The sequence below is a fragment of the Sinohyriopsis cumingii genome, chromosome 1, assembly GCF_028554795.1.
Source record: "Sinohyriopsis cumingii isolate HCF-2022 chromosome 1, ASM2855479v2, whole genome shotgun sequence".
In the NCBI taxonomy this organism is placed as follows: domain Eukaryota; kingdom Metazoa; phylum Mollusca; class Bivalvia; order Unionida; family Unionidae; genus Sinohyriopsis; species Sinohyriopsis cumingii.
Window position 1 is genome coordinate 37586263 of NC_142961.1, and position 16881 is coordinate 37603143.

A 16881-nucleotide genomic window follows, 5' to 3' on the forward strand; every position below is an offset into this window, starting at 1 on the left:
TATTCATCTTTTTGTCTGTGTAGAGTTTATTCATCTTATTGTCAGTGTGCAGTTTATTCATCTTTTTGTCTGTGTGCAGTTTGTTCATTTTTTTTGTCTGTGTGCAATTTATTAGTCTTATTGTCTGTGTGCAGTTTATTCATCTTATTGTGAGTGTGCAGTTTATTCATCTTATTGTCAGTGTGCAGTTTATTCATCTTTTTGTCTGTGTGCAGTTTATTAGTCTTGTTGTCTGTGTGCAGTTTATTCATCTTATTGTAAGTGTGCAGTTTATTACTTTTATTGTCAGTGTGCAGTTTATTCCTCTTATTGTCAGTGTGCAGTTTATTCATCTTCTTGTCAGCGTCCAGTTTATTCATCTTATTGTCAGTGTGCTGTTTATTCATCTTTTTGTCAGTGTGCAGTTTATTCATCTTTTTGACAGTGTGCACTTTATTCCTCTTATTGTCAGTGTGCACTTTATTCATCTTTTTGTCAGTGTGCAGTTTATTTATCTTTTTGTCAGTGTGCAGTTTATTCATCTTTTTGTCTGTGTGCATTTTATTCATCTTTTTGTCAGTGTGCAGTTTATTCATCTTTTTGTCTGTGTGCAGTTTATTCATCTTATTGTCAGTGTGCAGTTTATTCATCTTTTTATCAGTGTGCAGTTTATTTGTTTTATTGTCAGTGTGCAGTTTATTCATCTTATTGTCAGTGTGCAGTTTTTTCATCTTATTGTGAGTTTGCAGTTTATTCATCTTTTTGTCAGTGTGGAGTTTATTCATCTTTTTGTCAGTGTGCACTTTATTCCTCTTATTGTTAGTGTGCACTTTATTCATCTTTTTGTCAGTGTGCAGTTTATTGATCTTTTTGTCTGTGTGCAGTTTATTCATCTTTTTGTCCTTGTGCAGTGTATTCTTCTTATTGTCTGTGTGCAGTTTATTCTTCTTGTTGTCAGTGTGCAGTTTATTCATCTTATTGTCAGTGTGCAGTTTATTCATCATTTTGTCTGTGTGCAGTTTATTATTCTTGTTGGTTGTGTTCAGTTTATTCATCTTATTGTCAGTGGGCAGTTTATTCATCTTATTGTCAGTGTGCAGTTTATTCATCTTTTTTTCTGTGTGCAGTTTATTAGTCTTGTTGTCTGTGTGCAGTTTATTCATCTTATTGTCAGTGTGCAGTTTATTACATTTATTGTCAGTGTGCAGTTTATTAGTCTTGTTGTCAGTGTGCAGTTTATTCATCTTCTTGTCAGTATGCAGTTTATTCATCTTTTTGTCAGTGTGCAGTTTGTTCATCTTTTTGTCAGTGTGCAGTTTATTCATCTTTTTGTCAGTGTGCAGTTAATTCATCTTTTTGTCTGTGTGCAGTTTATTCATCTGATTGTCAGTGTGCAGTTTATTCATCTTTTTGTCTGTGTGCAGTTTATTCATCTTTCTGTCAGTGTGCAGTTTATTCATCTTTTTGTCTGTGTTGAGTTTATTCATCATATTGTCAGTGTGCAGTGTATTCATCTTTTTGTCAGTATGCAGTTTATTCATCTTTTTGACAGTGTGCAGTTTATTCATCTTTTTGTCAGTGTGCAGTTTATTCGTCTTTTTGTCAGTTTTCAGTTTATTGATCTTTTTGTCAGTGTTCAGTTTATTGATCTTTATTTCTGTGTGCAGTTTATTCTTCTTGTTGTCGGTGTGCAGTTTATTCATCTTATTGTCAGTGTGCAGTTTATTCATCTTTTTGTCTGTGTACAGTTTATTCATCTTATTGTCAGTGTGCAATTTATTCATCTTTTTGCCTGTGTGCAGTTTATTATTCTTGTTGTCAGTGTGCAGTTTATTCATCTTATTGTCAGTGTGCAGTTTATTAATTTTATTGTCAGTGTGCAGTTTATTCCTCTTATTGTCAGCGTGTAGTTTATTCATCTTTTTGTCTGTGTGCAGTTTATTCATCTTTTTGTCCGTGTGCAGTTTATTCATCTTATGGTCAGTGTGCAGTTTATTAATTTTATTGTCAGTGTGTAGTTTATTCAATTTATTGTCAGTGTGCAGTTTATTCCTCTTATTGTCAGTGTGTAGTTTATTCATCTCTTTGTTTGTGTGCAGTTTATTCATCTTATTGTCAGTGTGCAGTTTATTCATCTTTTGGTCTGTGTGTAGTTTATTCATCTTATTGTCAGTGTCCAGTTTATTAATTTTATTGTCAGTGTGCAGTTTATTAATTTTATTGTCAGTGTGCAGTTTATTCATCTTTTTGTCAGTGTGCAGTTTATTCATCTTATTGTCAGTGTGCAGTTTATTAATTTTATTGTTAGTGTGCTGTTTATTCCTCTTTTTTGTCAGTGTGCAGTTTATTCATCTGATTGTCAGTATGCAGTTTATTCATCTTATTGTCAGTGTGCAGTTTATTCATTATATTGTCGGTGTGCAGTTTATTCATTTTATTGCCAGTGTGTAGTTAAAAACATATTTGATCATTTCAATGTTCATTATGGCATGTACATAATGCCAGATCTAAGAAACTGTTTTCTATAAATTCTAACTTGCTCAGGTCAAATCTTACCTCCAGTCCTATTATGCAAGATTCAGCTCTATTTCCACCACACTATAATTTTGTAAAATTTTTAATATTGTAGCAGACATGAATAAGCATTGCTAAAGTACATTCATTGCTAATATTTTTGTCCATTTTTTTCTTTAAGGCTTTTGTAAAATTAATGCTTAATGCACATCTCAAAATGGCATGATCATTCCATTATGATTTCACTTGTTAAGTAAGTATTGTAGCAGAATGAACTCTGACAGAGATAGAACATACTGGAAGAGATAGAACATACTGGAAGAGATAGAGCATAGAATGATGTGGTTTTGACTATTTCTTAATAAATAGTAAGAAAGACAAAAGACTGACACAATTTTAATTTTGACAATCACAGTGATGGTCTTATTAGAGAAAGTACTAAAGTCAACAAAGAATATTTGGTACCTCAGGAAATCTTATGCAGTTTCTGACCTGCTGTAAACTAGTCACACAGGCTTTCTGTTGTGCTGACAGACATGAGTTCAGTAACTGTATCACACTGTGAAAAAGTTAACACACCAACAAACATTTTTTAAATCATATAAAAGGGGTCTGTGCTTTTTTATCTTTACTAAAAAATTGAGGAATTTTCAGATATTTTTAATCCTAATTTCCTCTGTAACAATCCTTACTCTTGGATAGATATAAGAGTAGCACAGGAAATTTACAATGGCCAATAATTTTTATATGAGTTTGGATGATGAAAGGGTGATCATCCTTAATACTTTGTGAAGTAATATGACATAACGTTACAGCTTTGTCAGGTCATATAACATGTGGTTACAGCTTTGCCAAGTCATATGACATACAGTTACAGCTTTCCAAGTCATATGACATGACATTACAGCTTTGTCAAGTCTTATAACAGTTTCAGCTTTGCCAAATCATATGACATACAGTTACAGCTTTCTGAGTCATATGACAATATTAAAGCTTTGTCAAGTCATATATCAATAATATTTCAGCTTTGTCAAATCATATAACATACAATTACAGCTTTGCCAAATCATGACACAGTTACAGCTTTCCAAGTCATATGTCACAACATTACAGCTTTGTCAAGCCATATAATTTCAGCTTTGCCAAGTTATATGACTTACAGTTACAGCTTTGTCAAGTCATATGACATACAGTTACAGCTTTGTCAAGTCATATGACATACAGTTACAGCTTTGTCAGTATACTTTACAACTCATCTGTTGACAATACATCATATTTCCTAACATTTTTTTAAAATTCTAGACTGGGCAGCCACAGGTTATTACAATCCAGGCCCCACAGGTGCAACACACATCACAAGTTCAACAACCAGTCCAGCAGATTCAGCATGTGCAGCAAACTCAACCCACTCAACCTCAGCAGCAACAGACACAGCAGACACAAGTTTTCCAGCAGGTCATTACAGCCACAGGAGAGGTCCAAAATATACCAGTATGTATCTTTTAGAATTTTTCATTGAACTGTTTGTTGATAGTCTCAGTAACTCATTCACAGTGAAACTGAATCACACTTGTAATCTTGTTATACATACAGAAAAAAGACACCCATGAGAGACTACCTGACTTGAGACCAGATTGTCAGTGAACACATTTATTGATTATATAGTGTTATCATCTGTCATGTAAGAGAACACATCTTGAATAACCATGATTTTGTTTTGACAGGATAATGGATGATCTTTCAAGATGGGTTCTGCTCTGTGTATGTGAGTGTGTACACATGCTCATGCATGCACACACCAGATCAGACACTTTATTTGTAAGAGAAACAAGAACCAGTCATATTTTGTCTACAATATTCACTATTTCTGAAGAAGAGTCATTTATGATCCAAAGGTTTAGTTTCCTTTGTTGCTTTCTTTTTTAATGTTGCATTTTTAAAACTATAATGATTACTCAACCGTAAAAGGAATTGGTTTAATTAATTTATGCATCTACTATTTCTCAAAATTGTTGATCAATTCATATTTGATGTTACATCTATTAATAGCTGATACAATTTCCTGCTATAAATTTGATTGGCAGAAATATTATATCTTTACCCCAAGTTGTATTTCTTTGGGGAGATAATGATGATTGATACGATGATTTAATTGGATAATTTTCTTTTTTTAAAATAAAAGTTTATCTTAAAAATGAATAAACTGTGTTTCTTAAGTGTGTTCATGAGCAATAGAGACACTAAGTATTGATTGGTTGTATAAGTTTGAGTTGTTGTCCATTCATCCATTGCGCCATCATACTATCTTGGAGTAAACAGTGATCAGACTTGTAATGCATCTTTTTTTGATTTACCTGTTTACAGCATAGTTACCTTGCCATAGTGAAGTTTAATTTCATTCCTGTTTTAGATCCAGTTAACCCAAGCACAACTGCAGGCCATTCAGATGCAGTTACAAGGAAAGCATACAAATCAACCAATCATTATCCAGACCTCAGGAACCCAGTCAATGCAAGCAGACCAAGCCAATCAATTTGCACAGGTTAGAAAAGCATTTGATTTCAAAGTAACTATGCAGCTCAACCATCATTGTTGTCTGTCACTAGATAGCATGGATAAAGAGATGCTGCCATGGACAGCAATTGTTTAAAATTCGCAAAATTTGTATGAATTTGCACACTTGGAGACCAGTGATGCGCAAGAACTCCCACAAATTAGTTTAAAATTGTGCTTATGAAAATGGACTATATAGAGTTAGCAATTTTTATTCAGCCATTCACTCTTAAAGTTCTTATTGTGACATAAGTCACACCGGTGGAGGTATTGTAGCACTTGTTGTGACTTGTCTTTCCTTGTAACATTTTACATATCTGGGTTCTTTGGCTTGACATGAATAGTTCTGAAACTATATTTGATTGGCACATTGGATTCCAGAATATGCATTATGTTGTAGTTTGAACCTTGCATCTAGAAAGTTTTACAAATGCACGTTTATAATGTAGGCTACAAAGAAAAGCCAAAATGGCTGAATCCAGTGTGGTTCGTCTTTGAATGACAATTTCATGAACCAAATACTGAATGATGATGGTGATGAAGCCAATTCATTTTTAAAGTTAGGACGTATATCAGACTATTGGAGCTGGGAAAGTGTTAATGGAGATACTAATGAGTGATTTTGAACCTGAAAATGATGTAAAATGTGATTCTGATATACGTACTGTATGGACAAAAATAGTGGTATTTTGATATGTAGAAAAAGGTAAACTAAAAGGCCAAATTAAAATACAGACAATTTAAAAGTAGAGTGCAATTTTTGTTTATATTTTAATAACAATTTAGCCCAGCTGGATCTTGAGCTACAAAACCATATAGCCCTATGGTATGGGTTAAGTTTAATAAATAAGAATCTAAAAATGAAATTAAGAAGTAAAGATATTTTATTTGCTCAAAATACCTGTCTGAACAAGTACCATATTTGCCGGCCTATAAGACAATACTTTTTGAAAATCTTAACTTTGTCTTAAACTCTGAATCGACTTATATATGGATTATGTCATCTGAATCTATTTATCATATTTTTCATATGTAAAATAATTCTTCCAAAAGTACAAAAAATAATGTGTAAATAATATTTAATTTTGGGGAAGAGATCGTTAATGAAAAAATATAGCATCCCACATTGAGTATTTTAGACAATTACATGACCATCAGTATTGAAAATTAACAGATCAGATGTGATTGTACTAAAGCTGCATGTACCAGTAATGTATGTTGTTTGTAATATAACTGTTTAAATTTGATTACATATATGTATGTTAGAATTTAAAAGTTAGAAGATGGATAACCATGACAAAGACATTCCATCAAAATATTTCTTGCACCTGTTGATCAAATAAAAGTTATTCTCCATTGAGAGGGACACAGAGATAGCTTATCTTTGAACATGGTCCTATAAAAAAAGAAACTATGGTGTGATATCTTTTAATGAGACAGAGACAGAGATAGCTTATCTTTGAACATGGTCCTATCAAAAAGAAATTGGTGTGATATCTATTAATATGTCCATTTATTATTTGACATTGTCTTTTGTTTCCCTTTTTGTAATTTATGTCTCTAAAGGAATTTTGTTTCCTCGTCCTATTCCAGTCAGCAGTGTATCAAGTTCAGCAGTTAGCTGCAGGTGGGGGTCAACAAGTTTATATTCAACAAGCAGGAGGGGATCATGATCAGACAGATGGAGCACAGAGCTGAGATCGTGTCACTTTGAAAGAACTTTTCACTTGCTTACCAAGCCATATGTCCAGATCAGCTTATGTTATTCATGTGACGTGCATCATCTTTTCACAATTACTATTTACTACTTTTTTTAAAAAAACTCTTGACCAGTTTTAGACGTAATTTTATGGGCTTACTTTAATAACAAGGCTCTTCAGATTTTTTAAATAGGTACCAAGATATTGTCCAATATGGCTTCTGTTGTTACTAAAATGAAAACAACTTTAAACAATTTGTTCTCAAAAACAATTTTATCTTTGTTTGACAAAAGCATCCTGGCATTGATGGCTTTATATTTTGTAAAACAATATGATGGTCACCATCAAGTACAGCTGCTGTTATTTTTAATAGATAAATCTTCAAATTACTTCTTCTCATCAGCTGTTTAGCAGAATTTAAGAAAAGCATCCTGTGACATATATTTCAGATTTATACAGATAATACTGATCTGCCACTGGAAATAGAAAAACCTTGAAAAGACAACTCAGGAAAACTGCTGAATATATTTTGACCAAATTTGACAGAAAGTATTGTGGCATAAATGACTTTTATGTCTGTACAGTTGATAGCAATCTGTCATCAAATATGGCTGCAAAAACTGAAAACAACATATTCTGAAAAGCCACTACTGGAATTTTGACAAAATTTCATATGGTGTATCCTAGCTTGAAGGCCTTTCACATTTATATAAATGATGATAATCTGCCAACCCATATGTCTGCTGTTAAAAATATTGAAAAACATTTACACATTTTTATTTAATAAAACTGTGTAACAGAATTTTACAAACTTTGACAGAAAGCATTCTGGCAAAGAGACTTTCCATTATATTAGGCAAATGAAGATGTGTCATCAAATATGGATGAAGATATGAAAGCTTATGAAATCTTGAACAGTTGTTTTTATAATGTATGCAACCAACAACATGGGAAGCACTTTATGCTGACCCAGATTTCTTGGCCAATTATTCTTTCATTTGGCTAATATGCAGATGTTTGTGAGGTGAATAATCTCATGACCACTTGGGTCTCTCATTTTTATACACCTGACAAGGTAGTGTGTGTCATTTTGTAATGTCCATCCATCCATCCACATCCATCCATCCATTTCCTCTAATTTTCACATAGTAATTTGAGTTATCCACCATATATTGTAAGTATGTTGCATTTGTGGCAGGGAAGAAACTTATTGAATTCAGGCTCATACGGCCAAAAGTCTTGGTCACAGGGACTGACAGGAAAATTGTTTCTTCGTGATCTCTCGAGTTCTCTATTACTGACATTAAGCATAAATTTGTGAATGGATTGCAGTTGAGGAAAGAAAGATGGCTATTCTCCAGTCAAGATTACACGAACAGAAGCTAGGAAAAGTGATTTCCACAAAACTACCATGTGCCTTGGCTAAATTTTGTAGATGGCTTGTAGTTAAAATCAAGGTCAGAGGGACTCACAAGAAAGAATGTTTGCACAGAATAACTTAAGTCCTATGATACAATCCATGATCAGACTTTGTAAATGGCTTGCTCATAACACATGAAAGGCAAATTAAAATTTTGAGGTCAAGTTCACTGAAAATGGAAGAAGAAAAATGGTTTCCGAAAATAAAAATAATTCTGTGTTTTACCTAGACTAGTTGATGCGGATGGATTGTATTTAAGACAAGAAAATCACCTTTCGATTTCAGATTCAATGAAAGAGGGTTTTAAGAAGCATAATATAGCATGCTCTGCTATAACATGAATTCAGATTTAACACAATGGTGGCATGGCTCTGAAATTTCAAATCCATGTAATTTTCTTGTACATGAAAAATAATTTTATTTTCTTAAATGTTCAAAAAATTGTGTAAAATGTTTATTATAATTTTCAGGAAGAGATCACTTGATTTTGAATACAAGATGATGTGACATGGTTCCTGATATTTCCTGTACATGTATTTTTCTTGTATATAAAAAATATTCTTAAAAGTATTAAAAATAACTTGTTAAAGGTTTATTCAGGGATATGCTGGGCTTCGTGAATGTCTCAAATTCTGAATTTTTTTTTCCTTATTGGTGACAAAATGTACACATTTGGCATTTCTTGGGGTGACATCATTGTTGGCTCTTTAAATTTGTGTATACAATCTGGGGTTTGGAGCAAAGAAATTCAAAGACACCATGAAAGGAAGCCACAGACTTGGATATAAAATGCACTGGAATCTTTCTATTGTTACATAAAAAAAATCATTTGTTTATATTTTTAAACCATCTTAGCAGTGCATTGTTATATCATCATCCACTTATACTGGCATCTGGCCTGAATACTGTACACAGTGGTACACTCGAATAGTCATGCTGCCAGACTAGCTACAATCAACCACCCTCTGATGGCAGGAACAAGAATAGCTAGAATCAACCAAATGACAGCAAATTTGTTCTGTGTAAATAGCAAATGAAAAATCTCAGTGTTCTGCAATTATTTGATGTTGCTGCCACAATAACAATTGGGCATTGTTTGGGTCCTTCAAAGTTGGCCTTAAGTGGTGACTTCAATAACACATGTTTCCTTCATCAAAGTAAGATGACTGCAATCTTCAGTAAAACAAAGCACCTTTTGTCAAAGGAAGTCAGCACCAGACTTAAATAAAAGCGATGGAATCTGACAGAATGTTGCATTTTCCAAAGTGACTTGAATACATTTGTTGTGGTGTTAAAGTTTCCATTTTGCAGGTTAACAGTTTATGCTTACAATCACTACCAGTGGCGACGTAAAGCACAAGTTAAGTTTCCAGTATTTTGAAACCAAAGATATCTGGTCATAAAGTTAAACTTTTTAATTTATTCACATTTTCATTTCCCTATTCCCAGGGTAGTCTCTGCAAGATGATAGCTGCCTCAGGCTGACCAAAATCTAGGCCAATTTAAGTGCATGTGCATGTAGCATGTAAACTACTAAAGCCACATGCTACCAGCGACAGTGAATATGATATTGAATTGTTTAATGACATTTATTTTGACAATGGGATATTAAAACAAACAAAGACTTCCTCTTTTATATATGTGTTATTTATGTCTTATAATGGGATGTGACTGAGACATGAATTTTATAGCGTGGTATATACTCGAATTCATGGATTTTTCATATACATGTACAGTACTTAATGTTTTATGGATAATGCTACACAAATGTACGTTATCAATATACAAGTGTATTTCAGATTAGTGTTGTCTTCGTTTAATCAATACCACATATATTTGTACCCACTTTTATTATTCACACACACAGATTTTTGTTGTTGTTGCATGCTGCATTTTCTTCAGCTAACTGACTTAGTTGGTTATAACATGGTTTGGTACACAACACAGTCAGGTTCTGGATCCCAACCATTGTGTTATAGCAGGGTCACACTGTAATACTATTTACCACATGGTAGGTGTATAATGTACCATTTACAATACTCTTACGGTCTCATCTGAATAAGAAAATCTGAGATACATTGCAGCAGGTTGTTGAATTATCAAAACCTTTCAAATTATATGAAGTTTATGCAGACTTGAAATATACATCATAGTGATGTTCAAAGCAAAACAAAGTGTTCCCATTTATTGCACAAAGAATCAACTTGGCATCCATTCTGAGGAAGCAGACAGGATAATATTGTCTCTCAAGAAATCATTCTGCCAGGTAAACAAGGCAAAATAGTTACTATTGACTATATTATGCAGCTTACTTGTTCAGGGTTAAGAAAGTTTTAGATATTTTCATAACATAGGATGAGTGGGTTTGTTTAACTGTTTAATACTATATGACTTGCAAAAGCAGCAAAATACCTGTTGATGACAACTTCATTTACAGAATTTCACATCTAACTCACTGCTTCCTATTTTCTCATATTTTCACTATTTTAATTGGACAGGAGAGAGAAGTCAGTTTGCTTGAAATATTTGAAACTACTATGATCCCTATGCCTCATATATGTCTGTAAAATATATACACAAATATATCAGAAGGTCACAGTATTTAACCTATTAGATCACAAACACCACTCCAGTGGCCTAGTGGTGAGAGCATCCACCTATGATGCAGGAGGTTGCGGGTTCAAACACTGGCTGAGTCATACCAAAGACATAAAAATGGTAGCTTCCTCACTAGGAGCTCTGCAGTAAGAGGTTAGTGTTAAGATTGGCTGGCTTGGTGTCAGGATAATGTGACTGTGTGGGATATGATGCTACATGTCTGCGGCATGATGTTGCAGTGCTAGACATCACTATAAACTGCCACACTGCAGACACTGTAGCCATAGGGCTGAAAAATTGTTAAAGCTAGGTTAAGAATCCAAATCTGACACACAGATCACATGCAGATTTTGACTGAAGATCAGTCTTTGTTTCAGATTGCTCACAGTCTGTTAAAATTACAGATCTAGGTCAATATTGTCTGCTTCAAATCATAATTAGACCAGACATCATAGACCCAGATCTGCTGCCACATTATACATTGTTAGATCTGGGTATAAAGCCTTTGCTTGTGTTAATAAAGTATTTTGCAGCACTCCCTCAATATAAAGCCCTTCATGATAAAATGGTTCCTCTAACAAGGCCCTTTATTGTAATATGAATCCTGTTATAAAGTGAAAATGGTCATGGGTCCCCATTTGATTGAGTGGTAGTTGTTGTTGTAGGGTTTAGCACCATTTTTCAGCACAGGATAGGCTATACATGGCAGCCAGTAATAATGGTGGAGGAAGAACCAAGGAAAACCCTAGAAAGAACCACCAACCCAAGAGAAGCTACTGGTAAGCTTTCTCACATACCCACATAGGCCGAACCTGAGACTTGAACCCACACAGGTGAGATGGCATTGATCTGTAATGGTGAGCGCTTCAGACCACTCAGCCACTTAGGGCCCTCTTAAGTGGTAGTTAAACTATATGTATCATGTACTCCTTTATAAGGCAATCTTGCTAAAAGGCAGTATACCTTATGGCTTCTGTGGGCAGCATTTTAATGAGGGAATACTGTATCACATACTTCATTATAAGGCAATCTCACTATAAGGCAGTATACTCTATGGCTTTTGTGGACAGCAATATGATGAGGAAATACTGTATCATGTACTTCATGATAAGACAATCTCACTAAGGCAGTATACTATATGGTTTCTATGGACAGCAATATAATGAGGGAATACTGTATGATGTACTTCATTATAAGGCAATCTCACTATAAGGCAGGATACTCTGGCTTCTTTGGACAGGTTTATAATAAGGGAATGTTGTATCATATCCTTAATTATAAAGCAGTCTCACTATAAGGCAGTATACTCTCTTAAGTACATGATACACTATTCCCTTGTCATAATGCTATGCTGTCCATAGCATTATAATGAGGGAAGTCTTTATCACATACTTAATTATAAGGCAGTCTTATTATAAAGCATTACATTCTATGGTTCATGGAGAGCATTCAAGTTGGTGAGTACTGTATTTTTTACCCTCATGTTTGGGATGCTCTGTCAAGATCTTTTTTTTTTCAATGTGAAGTTGAAGAAGATACACAAATTTGTTGTAAGAACTGACAGATTTTAATGTTTCATTTTTTGCCATATATGATCAAAGAAGCCAATAAAATGATAGAATGACAGTGCAGAGTAAAGTGTCTTATTTGGCCCTTAAGTATTCTGGTATCTTTCAATTGCACCTGCAGAATTTGTCCATTTGCTTTAAAAAATATTTGCCGATATTAAATTAAATAATGGAAAACACCAAAGTGTTGATTTAATTTCAGAGATCATTTACTAGCCTTAAATCTGTATCATTATAAATATATAATTGGCATATATTATATTATTGCATGTGACACTCATGTAAATATTTTGAGAATAACTTGTACATAAAAGTATATATATAGATCCTTTGCATTTGATTGTAACTTTGAATAATAATAAGTTGCAAATCCAGTTTTCTGGCACATATTCAAAAGCATAAACCCTGGTCAATGCAAAATTGTAACAAAATATATTCTAGTATTTGAAAATAGATGGTTACAGTGCTAGAAGGTTGTTAAGCTAGCTGCCTTGGTTACAGTGATAGAAGGTTGTTAAGCTAGCTGCCCTGGTTACAGTGATAGAAGGTTGTTAAGCTAGCTGCCTTGGTTACAGTGATAGAATGTTGTTAAGCTAGCTGCCTAATGAGAACCTTGTTAGATAACAGTGTGATTCAGGCTGAATCTATTCACAAGTCTTGCTTATATTAATGGCCTGATTACATAAGTTTTACTGTAAACATACTGTTTGTAGTTTAGATAGCCATAAGGGCATGTGAACTTACAATATGATCCTGTGTCTGGTCTGTGGCAGCCCTAATCCATCTACAGTTTTGCTATTTTTAGCTTCTCAAAAAACCTCTGAACCAATTTTAACCCAACTTTGCAAAGAGCAACTTTGCATAAAGGCCTCTCAAGTTTATTCATATCAATCTACCATCACATATGACCACCATTACTAAAATCATGTCAATCTACCATCACATATGACCACTATTACAAAAGTCATATCAATCAACCATCACAGATGACTATTACAAAAATCATATCAATCTACCATCACAGATGACCACCATTACTAAAATCATATAAATCTACCATCAGATATGACCACCATTACTAAAATCATATCAATCTAACATCAGATATGATGACCATTACTAAAATCATATAAATCTACCATCAGATATGACCACCATTACTAAAATCATATAAAACTAACATCAGATATGATGACCATTACTAAAATATCAATCTACCATCACATATGACCACCATTGCTAAAATCAAACCAGTCTACCATCAAATATGACCACTATTACTAAAATCAAGCCAGTCTACCATCAGATGCGACCATTAATGAAAAGAGAAAAGACATTTGAACAACTTCTTAAAAACCATTAAACAGAATTTTCCCAAATATGACATCATTCTGTCATGAAGGCCTAATGTTTTAATGTATAATATGATTTTAAATCAGATATGGTCAACTTTAAAGGACTTGTCCAAAACCATTGAGCAAAAGTTATAAAATTTGATAGAAAGTACATGGGAATGGAAGTATTTCAACTTTATAAAACTGATGCAGATTTATGATCACTTATCCTGTTTTCAAGGCATAATAAGTATTTTTTTTTTATGATGTTCTCTACAATTATCCACGTTAAAATACGAACATAATTTCTTTGTTTTCTGGAGTTTAATTTTAGTTTTATTCCCAATTTACTTTCAATTTTCACTGAAGAAGAACAACGGAGACAAGAGTCATGGAACTAAATAACCACAGTTACAGAATGAAATTTATTTCAAGTTGTTTTTAAGGACATCATTTTGTATTTGATATTAAATGCTTTTTATTCCAATCATGTTCAAATTTACACTGAATTATAGATTTTGTTATGGAGGAATTCTAGTTACCTTGTTTTGATTTATAGACTTTTAAAAGATAATCCCATATGGAGAATTTCTGAGAGAAGAAATTCATGCTTGTGCAGTTTTGTAGTTTTTACCTCGTATAACCATAATGCTGTTTGAACTAATGATATGGTCTTGTATTCATCGCCCATCCAGCATCATTTGCTTGTTACAACTCCATTGCAGTTGGTATAGCTACTTGTAAGGTTGTGTGACTTACAGTTGTAGCATCCAGATTCTGAAATAAACTATTATCTTGTAGCTGGGTTATGCTGTTATATTAGAAGAATATCTTGCAGTGACTGCAAAAAAATCTTCAAAAGAAAAGAATATCAATCTAGCAATAACTTGAAGTGCTATTCATCTAATATAACAGCATGCAGTATATTTTGCATTACAGAATGAACTTTATAGAACTAAGCTTCTGTAAATCAAAATAAAACTTCATAAGAGTTTGCTAATCATTTCTTTATTTATACCTCTCTTTAAATAATATTTCTCTTTGTATCCAAGACCTGGCTATGAGATAATGGTTTATTTCAGATACCAGATGCTACAGCTGTAAGTCACGACAATAGTAGTCACATGACCTTAAAAGTTGCAATACTAGCTGCACTGGCAACAGAGGGGTATATAAACCTCACACTGACATAACAAAAAGTGATCAGTTGAACAAACAGATCAACCCTTATTATTCTCTCTGATGAATTACAATTGTAATGAAACCTGTCAGGGACAGGGTGACTATGATACCCCAGCAGACAGAAGGTTCGCCTCCACATCCAAACGGTCATTATCTTCTCTTAAACGTGTGCAGTTATTAACGATAGTCACTCTGTATTAATATGGTGATCTTGCATCTGATTAGTTGAGCTTGTCACCAATTAAGCAACTCAATTTCTGAAAAGATTTTTATCAGCCTTGACAGGTTTCTATCATCAAGATATCCTGAGAGTTCTGTTATGGGTAAGATCAGTTTATTATAATCAGGTGATCCTGCATCTCATTGGCTGGGCTTCATTCCACTATAGAGATGGTGTTTCTGACCACAAATTTTAATTAGACTTTAGGTAAACAGGCTAATATTATCAAGCTGCTTATGTGTCTTGTGAGCAAAACCTATGCATATTTATGAGTTGATATAAGTGTTTGACCAGCATGGCATAGCCTATTACCACTGTAGTTGATAGGATTTTCATCAGGCTTAAGTTATTAGGATCTCTTTTAAGCATAATCATGATTGAGATCAGTATATATAATTGACACGATCTTGTATTTGATTGCCTGAACCTGTTGCCATTTCTGTAGTTTTATGTTATCAAGATGTTAGGTGAATGTAGTTATAGGCAGTCAGTCTATACATATTGATATAGTAATCTTGTATCTGATAGCAGAGCTTTTAAAGCTCTGGAGACTGAATTTTAATGAGATTTTGCTCAAAGTTGTTAAAGAATATTATATCATTGTTTTTGAAACTTTCTATAATACTGAAAGTGAGATTGGCACATGTTAATGAGATGAGGTGATCTTGCATCTGATTAGCAGTGATTATGAGCAAACAAATAGGCATGTTAATTATTTCTTTTAAGCTTGGGAAATAATTTTTTCTCCAGTTATATTCAGTTTAGTAAAATTGACATCATATGCCATTTGGTCAATGGTGTACATATTGTTATATATACACATACCTCTTGTTCCAATTATATTACTCAATTCTGCCATTAGTTTTGGCTTTTGGACATTGTGACCAGATTTTGGAAATCAAACCAAGCAAACATTTCTCAGTATACTATATTTTAAAAAGCCAATGAATGAACTTGTTCATTATTGTTCAGGTACAGTTAAATCACTTTTATCTGAACCTCACTTGACCATATAATTAGTTTTATCACAACTACATTTATTTAAAGATGTCTACTTTGAAAAATCTCTTACTTTACAGCTAGCAATGATGTGGTCATGGCATTACTTCATCATTGTTTACCGAAATTGGCATTAAACTTTAAGTTCTGGGAGAGATGGGATATAAGGTGTCATGTTTGTGATTTGTGTCTTGGACAATAAAAAATAAACCCTATTCTACAAATTTAATAATTGCAAGAACAATGCTGTAAGCAAATTGATAAACTCTACGTAAAGTATTCAACATCATGAAATATTTTTGATTTTCGAACTGCCATAGATTAGCTTTGCAGGCTTTCAATATGCAGATTTTATATATTTGTAAACTCTTATTCAGCTGCTATTTTATGCTGAGAGGATACCGCTACTTATCTTTTGCTATGTAGCATTAGAAAATGTACATAAAGCTATACATTGGTTTGATCGCTTGGACTCTGAAGGAGTACAAAATATTTTTCTTGTTGAATACACCAGTATTAAAGCATCTTTCTGCCAATCCTAATCATTGTCTGTGGTTTCTACCAGATGACTTGAATAAAATTCAGGTTTTTTTGTTTTAAATTCATTATTTGCACTGTTGTCTGTTTTGTACAAAAGCTATTGGGCAAAAAGAGGGGCAAAGGTATTTTTCGTTTTGTACAAAAGCTATTGGGCAAAAAGAGGGGCAAAGGTATTTTTTGTTTTGTACAAAAGCTATTGGGCAAAAAGAGGGGCAAAGGTATTTTTCGTTTTGTTCAAAAGCTATTGGGCAAAAAGAGGGGCAAAGGTGTTTTT

At 33.4% G+C, this 16881-nt stretch overlaps 1 protein-coding gene across 3 annotated transcripts in view; it reads left to right on the forward strand.

The window, feature by feature from the left end:
* Positions 1-12390, forward strand: part of LOC149806723 (nuclear transcription factor Y subunit gamma-like) — a 34783-nt gene extending 22393 nt beyond the window's left edge. For all 3 annotated transcript variants that reach the window (XM_089956926.1, XM_089956927.1, XM_089956928.1), the window contains exons 8-10: positions 3796-3984; positions 4904-5035; positions 6640-12390. In XM_089956926.1, the coding sequence (XP_089813052.1) occupies positions 3796-3984; positions 4904-5035; positions 6640-6744 (426 nt within the window). In that variant the 3' untranslated portion in view covers positions 6745-12390. The remainder of the gene's footprint in view (positions 1-3795; positions 3985-4903; positions 5036-6639) is intronic.
* The last annotated feature ends 4491 nt before the right edge of the window (positions 12391-16881 follow it).